At 45.4% G+C, this 16859-nt stretch overlaps 2 protein-coding genes across 2 annotated transcripts; both read left to right on the top strand.

Annotated features, from left to right (window-relative positions):
* Positions 1–1147: 1147 nt before the first annotated feature.
* LOC125940289 (uncharacterized) lies at positions 1148–4296 on the top strand. The gene is made up of 6 exons (XM_049656306.1): positions 1148–1407; positions 1650–1758; positions 2227–2469; positions 2816–2980; positions 3075–3191; positions 4288–4296. Exons 1-6 carry the CDS (start codon positions 1235–1237, stop codon positions 4294–4296), a joined length of 816 nt encoding a protein of 271 aa, XP_049512263.1. The 5' UTR covers positions 1148–1234.
* LOC125939984 (uncharacterized) lies at positions 4280–10138 on the top strand. Its single transcript, XM_049655596.1, has 4 exons — positions 4280–4597; positions 4855–5026; positions 5853–6001; positions 6681–10138. The coding sequence occupies exons 1-4, from the start codon at positions 4315–4317 to the stop codon at positions 6893–6895; spliced, it is 819 nt and encodes a 272-aa protein (XP_049511553.1). The 5' UTR covers positions 4280–4314; the 3' UTR covers positions 6896–10138.
* The last annotated feature ends 6721 nt before the right edge of the window (positions 10139–16859 follow it).

Here is a 16859-nt window from a genome sequence, read left to right as displayed (position 1 = left end):
AACTACGACGTGTGGCAGCTCCGCCGAAAAAAATGTCATTCAGGAACTTAAGGCCTTAACTACTGAATGCCATTTTCGGCGCCCGTGTGGCACGGGTATAAGTGTATCATATGAGTAACAGCAATAAGTGCATGCCCGCATGGGGCTTCTGCCATCCTGTTGGCTCAGTGGTTACGGTGTTTGGATGATGACCCGAAAGAGGTGGGCTCGATCCCGGCCGCAGCTGTTGCAGTTCGGAGGTGGCGAAATGCCAGAGACCTGTGCACTGTGTAATGTCAGTCAAGGCTTAAAGTCTCCCTTCAGTCGAGGGGGCCCCTTGGCGGCAACACACGCATGCACACACTCACAATGTTGCAGTATCCGCCAGTGAAACAGGTCGAACAATAGAAGCTCGTAGGAGAACTACCAGGATTTTACCTCTGTTTCGGCCGGGGTCCGACTTACTCCGACCGTGGCCGGTCCTCGGCCAAAACGCCAGTAACATTCTGGTATATTTTATTACCTGCTGTTATGTCTTGAGATATACATACATACATATGGTGGTCCTGCCTTCGTTTGAGTGGTGTTTAAATGATGAAGGCAGGGCCACTAGCCGAAACGTTAGTAAAATTATCTTACGTGTGTGCCATACTAGGGCCTTCGTACATGACCAAATGTGATTCTACGTGACAACCGGTTCCTCACAACTCTCAAAGGCCACAGAAGTTGTGTTTGGGACCTTCACTTTATCTTTACGTATTTGGCGCGAAAAAGGGCAACGTTAAGCAGGTGTAGTGAAGCCAACTTTATCATTAATTACACAAATTGTTATGGGTGTTAATCACTTGTAAATGAGTCGCCTTTAAACTTGTGACAGCTGATGTTTACATTCTGTGTCCACTTTAATTCCCTAATCCATTCAAGGGAAGTGTCAATTTATGTGGACAACTTGTTTCTGATTACCTTTTGGTCTGAGAGTGCGATTCAATTATTTGACCGATCTGTGAACTGATGACTCGCATAGTAGTTTTTTTTGTTTTAATGTGCCCACACACAGTACTGATTTCAAGCACAATGCTCTCAAACAACAGACCTGGTGTAGGTGGATTTTTTGGTTGTGGCCTCTCATAAAATTTACTTTTTTTATAAGCAAGGGCTGAAGAAGCAGTGCCACAACTATACTTGTTGCAGAATACATGCTTTTTGCAGAGCTGTTGTGTTCTTATGCTCTTGACACTTTAGCTTCAGCCTCAATATGTGCACATCTTCCATTGCAGAATGTCAGACCGAGTGCGATTTTATGGACATTGTGCTCCCCGAGGACAAACAGCCAAGGTGCTCAACGCCTAAGCCAGCAGAATTGTCACTGACTTTTCAGGATGACCCAATGGACACTACGTATGAGCCATCTTTGGAGGACTCAGGACCGTAAGTGTACTTCATGGCCCAACGCAATTTTTTTTTCTATGCATTGCTTACAGATATATTTGTTGGTCATTATAAGTACTTGGAAGCATAAAAGGTTTCTTGAGATATTCACACTAAAAAGTTACTTTAGTTCAATTTGAAGTAATGCCTCTTTATAGGCCTGCCAGTTAAAGGAAAACTGTAAAGGATGCTGCATGGAAACAAAGCAATTGAGTGAAATGGAATATAAATTCACTTTACAGTGCTCTCGCCGAACCATGTCCTCGCAAAATTATTGTGTTCGAGGAAAACCTTCTGCAACTTGTCAAGTCTTGCAGGAAATGCCACCTCCCTGCAAAGTCATCACTAGAGGTATGGAAATCACTTTTGTTATTCAAAGCTGACAGCAAGCTTTTCTGGAATGGACTTCTTTAAGTGATGTCCAAGGGTGTGCCATGGCTCCTCCGTCATTTTGCCTGCCATAAAGGGGAAGTGTTTGCTGCATTTGTTCTGCCACGAATGACGTTTTCTGTGTGCATGATGTCATTGGCACGCCGCAAGGTTCGGTAATATCACCTATGCTATTCAATCTAGCACTAATCGGGCTACTGGCTAAGTTATAGGAAATGCAACTTGCCTTACCAGAGGATAGCAATAACAGAGCAGCACACGACTCGGCTCAAAGGTTTACGGACCGAACTGCAGTCGTGGGCAACACCTGCAGTTCCATCTCATAGCACTTGATTTCCTTCACCTAATACCATAGCAGCATAACAGTAGCTGTAGTCCTACAATTTACCATATGTAGGGTGCCGCATAGGTATGTTCTTGTTTGTGCAGGTTTTTGGCTCTCTTGCTGTGGTGACATCAACATGCCAAGATGGCCATGTTTTGAGCTGGCACAGCCAGCCAAAGATGAAACGCTTTGCCATGGGCAATGTTGCTTTGGCTGCTGCAATTTTATTTACTGGCTCAAGTCCAACGCAAGTCCTGCGGCTTTTCCAAAGTGCTGGCATCGCATGCTTCAGTAAGCGTACATATGACCACCTACAGAGGGACATTATGATTCCTGCTGTGCACCAGGTGAGCATGATTTGTCTGTAATTGTTTTTATCGACCACAAAATCCTAATCGTCAAGATGGCCATGCCAGTATTCATGAAAATAAATTTATTAAGTGTGTATTTCGATGCCCAGTCCTGAGAAAATGGACCACCTTATGTGGTACTACATTGCTGATTAGTGCAGTTCTATCGTTCGAAGCATTGTTCAAGGTTCTTGCTTTTTCTCCTTTTTTGCCTTATTTCTGGACCTAGAGAACTCTCTCTCTCTCTCTCTATATATATATATATATATATATCGTCTTATTTGTTCATGGACACACTATGCCCCACTGCTCCGTAACAATATATATTTACTATTCCTTTCAGCTGTGGGAACGTGAACAACAGTCTCTCTTAAGCTGTCTAAGCAGGACGGGTGCCCAACTCGCAGGTGACAGCCGTGCAGATTCACCAGGCTACAGTGCAAAGTATGGAACGTACTCATTGCTGGACACTTCACTGAACCGTATAATTGACATGCAGCTTGTGCAGGTGAGAAATATTTCTTTTCGTTTTCACTTGTAGAGCATAGTGGCAACGAATGGAACATACTCTTCTCCTTCTCTTCCTTGACCTCCCATTGCAGTCAAACGAAGTTACCAGCAGTGGTGCAATGGAATTAGAAGGACTGAAGAGGGCACTAAAGGGCCTTGAGGACCAGAAAGTTTGCGTGTGTGAGCTTGTGACGGATAGGCACACCCAGGTGCGCAAACACACGAGACAAAATCGGCCTGATATTGCCCACCTCATTGATGCTTGGCATGTTACCAAAGGTTAGTACCTCATTTCTTTCAGTGCATAACTGGTCTGCTGTTTGCTGGACAATTGTTCTTGCCATACTTGCCTAATGTTGGTCAAGGAACCTCTCGTCTGTATTTTTTATGCCCATGTTTTTAAGCGAGCAGCAAAGCTGCCGCCGTCATGAAGCACATCAAGCAAGTCAGCAGACGAGAGAGGCTGTCACATTAGCAGAGTAGGGAGCTTTTTGGGCGTAAAGTATAAACTGCATGCACACAGTCTTGCGCGCGACAAGTGACGCGACGGAGATGGCTGTAGCAGTCGCTCTTCGCCTACAAGTCGTACCGCATGCGAGCGACGTCTCCCCGGTGTTGCCGGTATGAGGGCAGGAAATACTCGCTACAAATGGCGTGACACTTGCTTTATTAATTTAAGATTATGTGTTTGAGTGTAAAGAGGAGCATAAATAATTCTAAAGGTCTTGCACTACATTATTATCCTTGCACGTATCAAAATCTAGTCCTTTGCTCGTTCCGTGCGACAATCGGTATTGCTTGACTGATGTATGTCCAGTTCCGGCTTTGCGCTATTGGCTAGTCGCTCATAGCACTTCCGGGCGACGAGTGACGAATTGTAGATTTCTAGAACTGAGCGATTGAGCGAAAAGACCGAGCGATCTGTTCGTGCGACGGTCCGTTTCATCGCTTGTTGCCGTCGCACACAAAATCGTTCTCATGCGGTTTGGGCTTAAGTGATGTCATGTTTGTGTTTTATACAGGGCTACTTTCCTGTAAGCTGCTAAAGGGGCAACCTTATTAATAAAAAGAGTACTATAATTTCTGATCATTCTAATCATAGCCCTGCAGTTCCCTACATGAAGATTGGTCATGTGCATACATACTGTGTGCTTATTTTCAGGTTTTTATTAATGCACATTGCTCTCGACTTCATAATTTTTTAGAGTATAAATCAAAGTGGTATCCTCATAATCATTGAAGACTACTTCTCAATTGGTTGATAGGTGTTTTGGTGATGTGATTGTGCCAATTGCTTTTAAACAGAGCATTTGAGAGTAGCTGCCTACGTTCATGATTTTGTTTTGTCTAGGGCTGAAAAAGAAGCTGCAGGCTGTCTCCCGGTCACGGGGCTGCGGTGTGATTGAGAAGTGGGAGACCTCCATCATTAACCACTTCTACTTTTCGGTGAGGATAGCTGCAGCAAGAGTGATGACCGCTGAAAGAAGAGGCGAGCTCGCGGTAGCCATCTGGCTGTCGCTCCTCAACCACATTCAGAACAAGCACTGTGGCCACAGCAAGGAATATGCCAACTGCGAGCATGGGGACCTCTTGCCTAGAAAGTGGATTTTTCCAGGTACTTTTCCATCAAGCCTAGTAACTTTCCATTTGATTCACAGCGGTATCCTTTAGTATTCCTATGCAGGGAAGAATAACCCTTGGCAATCACTAATGACACTTTGAAACTTGAAGAAGATGATTGTTCAGCTGATGTATTTCAAGCAACAGGGGTGTATGCCTGCTCATTGCTCTACTATTCAATATTTATTGGTGTAACCCTTCAAAATATTTCTTCTTGCATTTATGTTGTATCCTTGAATTTCATGCTACCAGGTACTGATGCCTTTGACAAACTGCGCGGCATAGTGGAAAATAATCGCCTGCTTCTAGACATCAAGCAGGTGTCACCATCATTCCAAACATCAAGTTTGGAATCCTTCCATTCTGTCCTGAACCGGTTTGCTCCAAAGAGCTTCACATTTTCTTTTCATGGGATGCTGGCAAGGTATGAAAGTGAATCAATTTCTTCACATACTTCTCATACGTACATACTTCACATACGTACATTGGTGTAATCGTGTGCTAAATGTCATAAAGGGCAAGACTAATGTGTTAAGTGTACCTGCATTGCTGTACAAATGAACTCTTTGTTGTCCACGCATAAAAGTATCAGCACCTGTTTACTAAAATGAAAGCGGGCAATGTACATGAGATTTCACATTGTAATATTTTCAGCCATGAAAGTTGGTGTGGTTGCGTGTGAAATTAGTGCAACTCCATGTGACCACAAGCTGGTTAATGCACTTTACCGACAAAAGTGTTGTGAGCACTGTGCCGACAACAGTTTTGCTCTAAAGTGCCCTTTTACCTTTCATTTAACAATAAAGGACTTTCAATTTAAATAAATTTGGAAACAACACTTTTGCATGATTATCTGCAATAACAGTCATGTCTGTGGTAAATAAGTAGAGATGCTGTTTTACAGCAGCAACAAGGCAGAAGAGCAAGTAGTGAGTTATCATGTGTGGCTCCAAAAACAGATAAACCGATGCTAAGAGCCTGCATAAGTTGATGGTCATGGACTGCAGTTACACAACACACAAAAAGAAAAAATGGGCTGCGAATTTAGATGACAAATGCGCCAGGCTGAAGCGCATGGTTGCGAGCTCTGCACTAGACAAAGTGTTCCATATACTTGGTGTTAAAAGGTGTGCTTTCCTTGCAGCATGCATTTAGGCATGCTTTTCGCAAAACTGGAAGCAAAGTATGTTCTCTTAGCAGTTGTTTAGGTAGTGGTATGCACTTCTGATATTCTACATCTCCTTACACAGGTCAAAACTGGCTGCTTTGCACTATAATGAAAATGCGGACAGGGTGCAACACAGAACTACTGTGGGCAAGCGGCAGTGGGCAGTGAAGTACCCAAAAGCAAGAAAAGGCAAGCCAGTGGCATGCCCAGTCAAAGAGCCTGCAACTTTTGGTGCGTACATAACTGCATAGCGAGGCCAAAACTTGAATTTCTACAATTAAGACAGCATACTTAGCCCACTGTTTGCAGCAGATGCATGAGTCAAAGGTTATGAGAAAAATCATATAGCACGCACTAATAGCCTTGAAGCAGTTGTGGCATGTATAAGTAGCTTTCAACACTTTTAGCCACAACAAAAATGGCTGCACAGGTTGACACCAGCAGAGGCTCTCACATACTGTATCTTCTGTTGTTACACCTGAGTGTGAGTTCCATCCTTGTCTGAATGACACCTTTGCAAAAAAAAAGTCACATATACACGCGCTAGTGTAATAAGATGACTGTTCGTTCAGTAAGCACTGCAAAACGTACTGAGAGGACTTCTTTTAAAAACGTGTGATAAAAATGCATGCTTGCGGCAGCTGCAGTATGAATTATTTCCTTTTCGAACATAGTTACCGGCTATGGCAAAAATTGGTGCTAGTTGTGGTGCCCACAGGTGAGGTGAAATATTAAGAAAAAAAGTTGAAATGGAGTATAGTAGCAGATATTTTTTGTCCATTTAAACAATACCTGCACTGCTGCTTTTGGCACTTAAAGAAACCAGAGACTGCAGGAGAGACACTCATACGTTGTTTTTGAATAAGTTTGACGTGTTTTTTTGTTGCTTCTTTGCATGCATCTGGTGCAGGTTATGTTGGGCTTCTTCTTGAAATCGTGAACGAGGTTGTGGACAGTGGCAGTTTCGGTGATTCGCACGTCACAACTTTGCCTACGCCACCGCCACTTACAAGCTCTTTTGGACCAGTGGACAAGGCTGCGCTAGTGCGGGGTCACCTTTCAAGGTTTGCGTCCAGTGAAGACCGACCTAGGCACACAGAAGACTCGAGTGACGACAGTGCGTGATTAGGTCACACACATGCGCATCTTTTGTGGATCAGGCGATCATTGTCAGCAACTTCCCACAAGTTGTCTACGTAGGGTTAAATGTCTCAGCGTGACTCTTGGGCTTGAGTTCAAGAGGTCTTGGATTAATTTCAGCCACTGCATGGGAGAGGGATTGCTAGGTAGCTTACAATCACAATGTTAGCGTAAAGTTTGTAGTGCTGTCATCCTAATGTTTGCTTATGTTTTCATATTCTGTGTGGTGGTATTTTTCTATGCCCAGTCATTCACTCCAGCACTGCCACTTGACATTCCTGACCTGCTTGCACCTCATGAAAAGCGCTTGCATTCCAGAATAGTTTTCACCACGTGTCTATGAGCACGTGCTAGTTTCCTCGTATTCCAAACATTTGGCCCGAATCTGTGGAGCAGGATGACAACGCCAACTGTCTGAGAACTTGTGGCAAACAATATTAGCGCATTCTACCAGCATACAGTACTGTGGAAATTGAAAGATGATGCAATGGGCAGGTGAAGGGAAGGAGCACACACAGAAGAACCAATGTGTATGAAGAAAACGTGACAAACCAGCGCTTACAGGAGAACAAAACGACCTGACAGAGTGCTATATTTTTAATAAGAATGTTTGTAATGTACTGAAGGCACTGGGCCACAGTGCTGGTAAAGGAAGAAGAACACAAGAAACGCTTGCTCGCCCACTCCACCATAGCTCCCATTGACTTGTTTTTGCTCTAGCATTGAAACGATAGATTGAGTGCTGCTAGACAAACATCCCCATTGCATCTGGTGGAGGTGCTGGGTTTCTCTTCCACATCCTGGAACTCCGCAGTCGGACGCTACCACCTGCTCCTGCGATGACTGATCCCGGACCATCCCAGGCTCCTGACGTCTACCGGACGACCGGAACTTTCCATGTACTGCCACCACCTTCACGTCTGGTTCCCGTTCCTTACTCGGCCGCTGGAGCCCCTGTCATAAACCCGTGGCGCACACCTGACAACCGGCCAATATACTATTCCTGTGGTTTCCCAGGCCACGTAGCACGATTCTACTGCCGTCACAACTTCCGTTTCCTTGACAATGGGGGTGCCTCTGGCTACATGCCTGCTCAACTTCCGCGTCATGACGTCTCTAATCTTCCTGCGGACTCGTCTTCTAGTCGCTGCCCCTTCGATTCACACCGGTTGCCCTTCCCACGTTACCAATCCCTTTCCCCCATGGTTCGTCGACTCAGTCCAGCCCGCGAGGAAAACTAACAGTCGCAGTTCCCGAGGCAAGAACTGCATTTACGTCGAACATTTCAAGGCCTCATTTTTCTCCTGCGAACGAAATTGAGCTGTCTGTAGATGGCGTCACTGTACACGCACTTATTGACACCGGAGCCGCCGTTTCTATTATTAGTGAAGAGCTTTGCCGCAATTTGAACAAAGTGACCACTCCACTTACCTATCTATCGCTGCGTACGGCAACCTCGCATCGCATTCAGCCGTCAGCATCATGCACAGCCCGAGTCGTCATTCAAGGCGTTTTGTATGTTGTCGAATTTGTTGCCCTGTCTCGTTCCTCGCACGATGTCATTCTTGGATGGAATTCCCTATCTGTAAATCAAGCTGTTGTCGACTGCGCTCGTGCCGAACTTACATTCTCTGTGCCGTGCTTTGACCCTGACGACCACCGTTCTACTAAAGTTGCTGCCTCTGACATCGACATCGCACCTTTCTCAATCGCCCTGGTCCCTGTGTCGTGTGACTCTGTCGCGAACTCATCTGTTTTGTTTATGCCGTCAGCCCCTTGTGCGAGCCATCGGAACCTTCTGCTTCCTTTTGCTGTCGTCACTTTTTGCGGTGGTTCTGCTGCCCTTTACGTGTGCAATCCCTCCGCGTGTCCTTCATCCGTACTCTGCGGCGAGTGCCTGGGGAGCTCTGAATATTTCTACTGTATCATCCCGGCTACCATGTTTGACGATGCGGCATCACTTCCACTTTGCGCTGTCAGTCCTCCCGAAGCGACCGATGCCCCTGTGGACGTCTTTGCTCATGCCGTCGACTCAGCACTCACACCTGTCCAGCACGCTGAAATTATCAAGCTCCTCCAGCGTTTTCGGGCCTCATTCGACATTGGCCAACCGTCATTGGGTCGAGCATCAGCAGTCGTTCACTGTATCGACACCGGCCAACAAACCCTTTGCGCCAGCATCCGTATCGTGTGTCGGCTGCTGAACGCCGTATCATCGACAAGCAGGTTGACGACATGCTGCAGCGTGGCATCATCCAGCACTCTAACAGTCCCTGGGCATTTTCGGTTGTCATCGTTAAAAAGAAAGACGGCTCCATAAAGTTCTGCGTCGACTATCGCCGCCTTAACCGTATAACACGCAAAGATGTCTATCCTCTGCCGTGCATCGACGATGCCTTGGAGACCCTACAGGGCGGAGAATTCTTTTCCTCGCTGGATCTGCGCTCCAGGTACTGGCAAGTGCTCATGGCAGAGGCCGATCGCCAAAAGACAGCCTTTGTAACACCTGATGGCCTATATGAATTCACCGTCATGCCCTTCTGCCTCTGCAACATGCCTGCCACTTTTGAACGAATGATGGACACCATTCTCCGAGGCCTGAAGTGGAACCCGTGCCTTTGTTAGATGACGTAGTTTTTTCTACCGACTTTGCGTCACACTCAGCCGCCTCGAGCAAGTCCTTGCGTGCAGCTAAATTTGAACAAATGCCACTTCGGCGCTCGCAAGCTTACTATTCTCGGTCATGTGGTCTCAAAAGACGGTATGTTCCCGAACCCCACGAAACTTGGTGCCTTGTCCGCGCTCCCCAAACCAACTACCCTGAAAGAGCTTCGCAGCTTCATCGGCTTATGCCCGTATTTCCGACGTTTCGTCCTTAATTTTGCCTCCATAATCACCCCCTTGACCGCGCTTCTTCCCGGCCGTTCTGACCTCCCGGACTGGTCCCCGGCATGTGACGACGCATTTCAAGAACTGCACCGCATTCTCACTTCACCGCCAGTACTGCGCCACTTCGATCCCTCTGCTCCAACTGAGATTCACACGGACGCTAGTGGTGTTGGACTAGGCGCTGTTCTTGCACAGCGCAAGGATGGCTTCGATGAGTACATCGTAGCATATGCCAGCTGCACCCTTACCAAAGCTGAGGCGAACTACTCAGTTACTGAAAAGGAATGCCTGGCCATTATTTGGGCTATCGCAAAATTTCGTCCTTACGTGTATGGCCGCCCTTTTGACATCGTGACTGACCGTCATGCCCTATGCTGGTTGTCTTTACTCAACTGCTCGGCTCGCTCGTTCATTATGCCTACAAGAAAACGACATCCGTGTTGTTTATCACTCAGGCTGAAAGCATTCCGACGCAGACGCTCTTTCCTGGTCACCCCTGTCACGTGATCCTGTCTGCTCGTCTATTTCTGCCTGCGGTGCCTTCGCCCTCAACATTTCCGACATGCCATCAGAGCAGCGCAAGGACCCATGGATCTGTTCGCTTCTAGACTTCCCGTCTAGCCGGTCACCAGCGCCGATCTCTCGGACGCTTCGTCGCCAAGCCACGCACTTTATTATTCGGGATAACCTGCTTCACCGCCGCAACTACAACTCCAGCGGCCGCAAGTGGTTGCTTGTTATTCCCCGACACCTGCGCTCCGACATCTGCGCCACTTTCCACGATGACCCACAATGCGGCCACGCAGGGTATTGAAGACATACTCTCACCTCCCGGTTCGGTACTACTGGCGCTGTATGTACCGTTTCGTATGTACGGTCATGCCCGCTGTGCCAACGACGCAAGACGCCACCTAAACATGCTGCCGGCCCCTTGCAGCCTTTACCATGCCCCTCTCGAGCGTTCGATCGCGTTGGCATTGACCTATACTGTACGCTTCCCAGCACTCCCAGCAGCAACCGCTGGGTTATTTTGCTATCGACCACCTGACGCAGTACGCTGAAACTTCAGCCCTGTCATCTGCCATAGCAAAAGACGTTGCCAGTTTTATCCTTCAGAACCTTATATTACGGCATGGAGCAGCTCGAGAATTACTGAGCGACCGCAGTCGCATTTTCCTCTCTGACGTCATTACCACGTTGCTAAAGGAGTGTCGCAACATTTACCGCACTACCACGGCATACCATCCCAAACTAATGGCATGACAGAGTGTTTTAATCGCACCCTTGGCGACATGTTGGCCATGTATGTTTCATCTGACCACTCGAATTGGGATCGGATTCTGCCTTTCGTAACATACGCTTACAATACTGCAACGCAAAGCACCACAGGATTTTCACCTTTCTTTCTTCTTTATGGACACGAACCTTCATGCATTATGGACACGATTCTACCCTACTGGCCGGATGCTTTGGAGTCGACGACTGTTTCCCGAGCGGCTGCATACACCGAAGAATGTCGCCAGCTCGCTCGCTCGTTTACATCCCAGGACCAGTAGCGCCAAAAGCATCTCCACGATGCGTCCACTACGGCTACATGCTTTGCTCCTGGCTCGCTGGTCTGGTTGTGGGTGCCGTCTACACCACCGGGCCTTTCCTCCAAGCTGCATTCCAAGTACCACGGTCCCTATCGCGTACTGCGACAAACATCCGCAGTGAACTACCTCATCGAGCCGGTAGACGCGTCTTCCGACCAGCGTCGTCGCAGCCAGGAAATTGTCCACGTCTCGCGCCTCAAGCAGTGCCACGACCCCCCTGTGTTCTGCTGCCCCTAGGTCGCCAGGATGGCTCCTCTTTCGGTGGGGAGTGATTGTACTGAAGGCACTGGGCCACGGTGCTGATAAAGGAAGAACATAAATGCTTGCTCGCCTGCTCCGCCATAGCTCCCATTGGCTTGTTTTTGCTCTAGCATTGAAACGCTAGATCGAGTGCTGCTAGACAAACATCCCCATTGCAGTAATAAAGAATCATGCTAACGCAAGGTAGAAGATGACGAAGTTTGACTGTGCTGCGATTGTCTCCGTAGATGGCATACCTTGAGCTATCATCTCCCATCCTGTAAATAAATGTGACACATCGTCACAATAGTTATCTTGGTTTTCTTTCGGAGCTTGTTGCATTTCTTATACTAATAAACATTTCTGCTGCTACTTCTGCTTCTTGATGTACTGCGACATTGTAACATTGCATTTACAGTAGTTTTTGCGGTGTAATAGCCATGACACATTCGTCTGACTACAGTATTCTCAGATTATCATTGTCACCGTGAGTAGAGAGCCCAATATGGTTACAAAGAAAACAAAAACAAGAAAACTCAAAACTTTCTATTTGAAATTGCTGCCTCTAAGCCCCTTCTGATAGCAACTGCCACTTTAGCATGGTCTGTGCTACATCAGGAAGTGAGGGGCTACTACTTTGTCTCTCGTGTTCTACTATTTTAGACCCCCTTGTAAACTCACCCACTTCGTTTCTGCATCATTCCGACGAAAAAAAATGAAAGGAGGCCAGTTCTGCCATAGTTAATGAAATCTTGTCTAATGTAGCACTACTTTGCATAAGCCTTGGCTGAAATGGCAGAAAGGATGATCGCACACGACTAGAAGCGGGCAAATTTATAGTTTAATATGCGTTGTCTACTCTTGTGCCATTTGTTGCAAGATGAACCTGTACCAAATAGGCCAAGAAGCCCGACTTTGCACAAGCCAGTTTCCCATTTCCGAGAGCTGCCTATGCAGGTGTGTTTGCTTGATACACCGTCGTTGAATACACACAACCACTAAGCCCTCTAAAAATTTTCTGTGTAGCTACTCTTAGGTGCAATTGTACATGACACAAACACGTAATGCGCTCCACTTGCTGCTTATAATATTGCACTCGGAAGTAGCCATTTGGTATGTGCATGTAAAGAAAGCGAATAATTTCTAAATGCATGTCATGTCTCTGAGGGCTTCTAGTTTTCATATACCAAGATGTATTGCATGAATTGTTTCGTAACAATAAATGGACATAATAAGCAGAAATCAGTAGTAATGATTGAGCAGATCAGATTACCTATCGTCTGTATTCACTGAACTTGAAATGTTCTACCAGTCTGTGCTATCATGTCAACTGTGGATGTGTAGGCCACAACAAGTGATGCAGACCTTGGTTGTAGCGCGGTTAGCAATAGTGCCATATATTTTGTCAATAAAAAACTGTATTTTCCAATTTGTTGAGAAGGCAATTAACATCACTTGCAATGCAAGTTTGATGTCCTGAACCCTCTTCTTGTCACAGAGCATTGCAACAACAGACACAGGCACATTTTGTTCACATTTTTTTAATAATTCGGATATTTAAACCCTGCATATGCCTCAGATGGGAAGGCATCCCTCACGGCTGCTACGACACAGCTGGGCAGCACCTTCCTGTTGCCCCGTCCCAGCCGATGCCACACCCACCGTGCAAATTGGCGGTATGCAGTGTATCTGTACCGCCTGAAAAGATATGAACAAGGTTAGGAGAATTTACAAGATAACGCTATAATTAGCGGCGGGTGATGCCTCCTGTAGCGTACAGCCGGCGTCAAAAGGATAGGGTCAGCGGCTTCCGAGGAAAGGCTGAATATTTTCATGACCCCTGCAGGAATCGCGCGTAATTGAACGTTTTCTGAGATACCGTGATCCGTAAATTTGTGACGCCGACTGCACGTACGTCTCTTAGAGGTTGCGCGCGTGCTACGATTGATGGGCTCGAACACTAACACGGAAGGTTGCGACGTGAGATCACAAATACTTCCCGACTGAAAATCTAATATTGCGAACGTCGAGGCCACGGTGGAAAAGGTAAATAAATACCTGTGGATTTCTGGGGCCTCTACAAGCGCCGGGCGGTCTTCCATAAGGGCGTAATACGCCACTTCGAGGGCATGTACGTTCAGGCAAGCATGAACAAAGGTGGGGTGGCTTGTAATGCAGGCCTCGTTGCCCCGTAGTGCGTCCACGCGGTCAAGCTCTGTGCAGCACACCGACTCGAGCTGTGTATCCATGGCCCTGCAGTGTCCACATCGGCACCTGCGATAATCGCGATACAACATGAAACGCGCGCTCTGCTGGCTCCGCACACTACAATTCGCCGATGTTGCTGAGCATCGTAGTTTTATTTCCAAAGTATACCCTGAGGGTAACATAAATAAATAAATAAACTGTCTGCTGTTAGACCGACATATAAAGCAAATAAAGCAATTAGTCGTCGCTCATTCGAAAACCACATTGAATGTAGGTACACTCTATCACTCTATCATTGTCGTCTTTATGCATTCACACTTAATTTACATTGAGTAAAATGCTGATGGAATAAAGATCGTCATCATCCTTGGTGTAATCATAATTATAACTATTAGGCATTTTATTCGCTGTTGGATTCCTTTGGCTAAAGCAAGGCAATTGCATATTATGCAAAGTGCTTGCTCTCCCGCCACCCTAAAAATCCCCCCCCCCACCCCCTGGCAGAGATTCTGCGTGCGCTACTGAACCCAGATGTGTTCTCAGTCTGCTTCAGTGGGAGTATAGTTACTAACACAGTGAATGATCATGAATCGGTGTGTTTTTAGAAAGTGCCTTAATTATGCAGCTGTGCATAATGCTATACTCTCTTCTAGCACTGATTTCTTGACATGTGCCTTCAAAAAATGAAGTCAACTGCATGACATATTATGAGACAGAATTGTCTAAGTTATTCAAATGAAAAATCAACCTGGTGAAAGCTTCTTGAATGTTGCTGAACAACACATACAAGTTAGGGAATGCGTTGGAAAGCCTACGTCACCTGGCTTTAATTCAAGTTGCATGCCTCAATGAAATATTGCATTGAGAATTATTTTATGCCGGTAAGTGCACACATATTTGTGTTTATTTCTGATGTTCTTCGTTAATTACTTTCTTGGTTTAGTGCATATATTTATAAAGCAAGAGATACTGGCTTGTTATTTCTTTGCATTAGCAAATTACAATATTCGTTTAACAGCACACCTAACATAAATGAGCACACTAAACGCTGATTGGCAGCAAAACACGTACTTGTCTTTTGAATATCCCAGCTTATGTTTTAGTGTGTGCAGTTCGAACACGATTCTTGAGAAGCACTACTTGACTGTTACAAGTATCTGATGTACAATTACTCAGCACAGCCGACAGATCCAAACTATTGCAGACTGGTACTTACCAGACAATGCAAATCTAATCATGCCTCAGTATTTTTGTTTTATTTTCTTGGGTTGCCACACGGCATAATGTCAGTATGCCTAAGGACTGTAGAGGTGGATGCCGAGTACACATTAAGGAGGGGGGGGCTTTGGCATGAACACTGGTAAAGGAAGTATTATTTGTAGGGGTGGAAGAATATTTGAAGTTTTGGATGTGAATCGAACATTACATGCTAACTATTCGTATTCTCAAATAATGAACTATTCAGCATTTTTGATTAAGTAAAACTAGGCAAATACTTCGCACTAACCAAGTGTTGAAGTTGTTAGTGTTCACCATCTGCTAACAAAGTATCACAAGTTATCACAAGTGAAACAACAAAAGTTTTCGAAGCAATGCAGAAACAACATTGGTAATACAAACTGTGTTTTTGGTTTCATGATGGACGGCTACATGACAACTCCTGATTTTTTATTATAGTCTATCATTTAATTTTATTGACAGTCTAAGCGTGTAAATTTTTTATAACCAGTGATTTTTTTCTTGCAACCTGTCCTTTTACATGTCTTTACAGCAAAATAGTCCTCCTGCAGCTTTCGTCTTCCGTTTTTTTTTTTCGGCAACCATTTATTTAGTACTTTTTTACAGCTAGTCATACAGCAGCTATTTATTCCTAGAACTCTTGTTTGCCACCAGGCTCTAAAGATTTTGAGAGGTGTTTGTGCAGTTTTTTTAAATCACAATTAGTGAACTTGTGTTTAAAAGTAATCCTAATCTTCCCTAATAGTTAGCAGTATTTTTCTTTTTTTTTTGTTGTCAGTACAAGCACGGTGCTTAATTATATCAAGATAAATATGCCTGCTGTAAATGTATTCGTCTGTATTCGACTATTCAACACTTACTATTCCCATTAGAAAAAATTTTCATTTGCCAACCTCTAATTATTTGCATTGAAGTAGTGAAGAGTTTGACGGAAGCTCGTCTGGTCTGGTCGAAAGAGGCATGGTAAGTAGTTTAAATGCAAACCATTAAAAATGAAAAATTAGAGATGGTTCAACTGGAGCTTTGTTCACAATCATGGCTCTCAGGTAGGAGCTGAAACATTTAATATGTTTATTTTTGTGGTTGGCATTCAATTTTCAATTGATTATTATAATTAATTGCATTCATCAAGTCCTAAAGAAGAGGCAATGTATTTGGAGTACTACTCTAAATTTTGTTTCTATTGCCAAGTTTTTTATGTAACTTGATTCACCACACCAGGTACAACTGATACATATTCAATCTTTCAAGGACTTCACTACTATAGTGGAGGGTGTTATTCTGTGCTTGCACAATTATTTTCAGAGATTTCCAGCAAATATATGTAGTCCTCATAAACAGTACCTAAATAATTTTAGCCTATGTGGTTATTCATTAACCATGTTAATGGATAGTTACCTTCCGGTTAACCTCCCTGCCTTTCGCATCTCATTTATCTCTCTCTCATGTAGGCTTCATCAACTACTGACACGACGCGGCCTTGGCAAACTTGTGAGCCCACAAATTTGAGCATGCAGTAACCCCCCTCCATATTTGTTTTGATAAAGGCTTCTCCTTTGGTGCTACTCTGGATTCACCCTGTTTCCTGTGATTACCACCATGGGCTTCAAGGCAGACAACCGTAGGAAAACTTTTCATGCACAAACGTGGTTCTTTCACACTTTTGCTGATAAAGACGGATATTGAAATCAAGCGTGCCATACCAGGCATGTTGGTCACAGACAGAACTGCGGGGGGGGGGGGGGGGGGGGGGGGGGGGGGGGGGGGGGGGGGGGGGG

This window comes from Dermacentor silvarum, chromosome 9 (assembly GCF_013339745.2).
Source record: "Dermacentor silvarum isolate Dsil-2018 chromosome 9, BIME_Dsil_1.4, whole genome shotgun sequence".
In the NCBI taxonomy this organism is placed as follows: Eukaryota; Metazoa; Arthropoda; class Arachnida; order Ixodida; family Ixodidae; genus Dermacentor; species Dermacentor silvarum.
Note: the sequence above shows the minus strand (reverse complement) of the source record. Positions and strands in the feature narration are given on the sequence as shown.

Bases quoted from the DNA above. Each gene is read 5' to 3' on its own strand.
- LOC125940289 (XM_049656306.1), top strand. From the start codon at position 1,235: ATGTGCACATCTTCCATTGCAGAATGTCAGACCGAGTGCGATTTTATG. The intron at 1,759-2,226 runs GTATGGAAATCA...TTGTTTGTGCAG, and splicing joins CTGCAAAGTCATCACTAGAG to GTTTTTGGCTCTCTTGCTGT. The intron at 2,981-3,074 runs GTGAGAAATATT...CTCCCATTGCAG, and splicing joins TTGACATGCAGCTTGTGCAG to TCAAACGAAGTTACCAGCAG.
- LOC125939984 (XM_049655596.1), top strand. From the start codon at position 4,315: ATGATTTTGTTTTGTCTAGGGCTGAAAAAGAAGCTGCAGGCTGTCTCC. The intron at 5,027-5,852 runs GTATGAAAGTGA...CTCCTTACACAG, and splicing joins TTTCATGGGATGCTGGCAAG to GTCAAAACTGGCTGCTTTGC. The intron at 6,002-6,680 runs GTGCGTACATAA...CATCTGGTGCAG, and splicing joins CAAAGAGCCTGCAACTTTTG to GTTATGTTGGGCTTCTTCTT.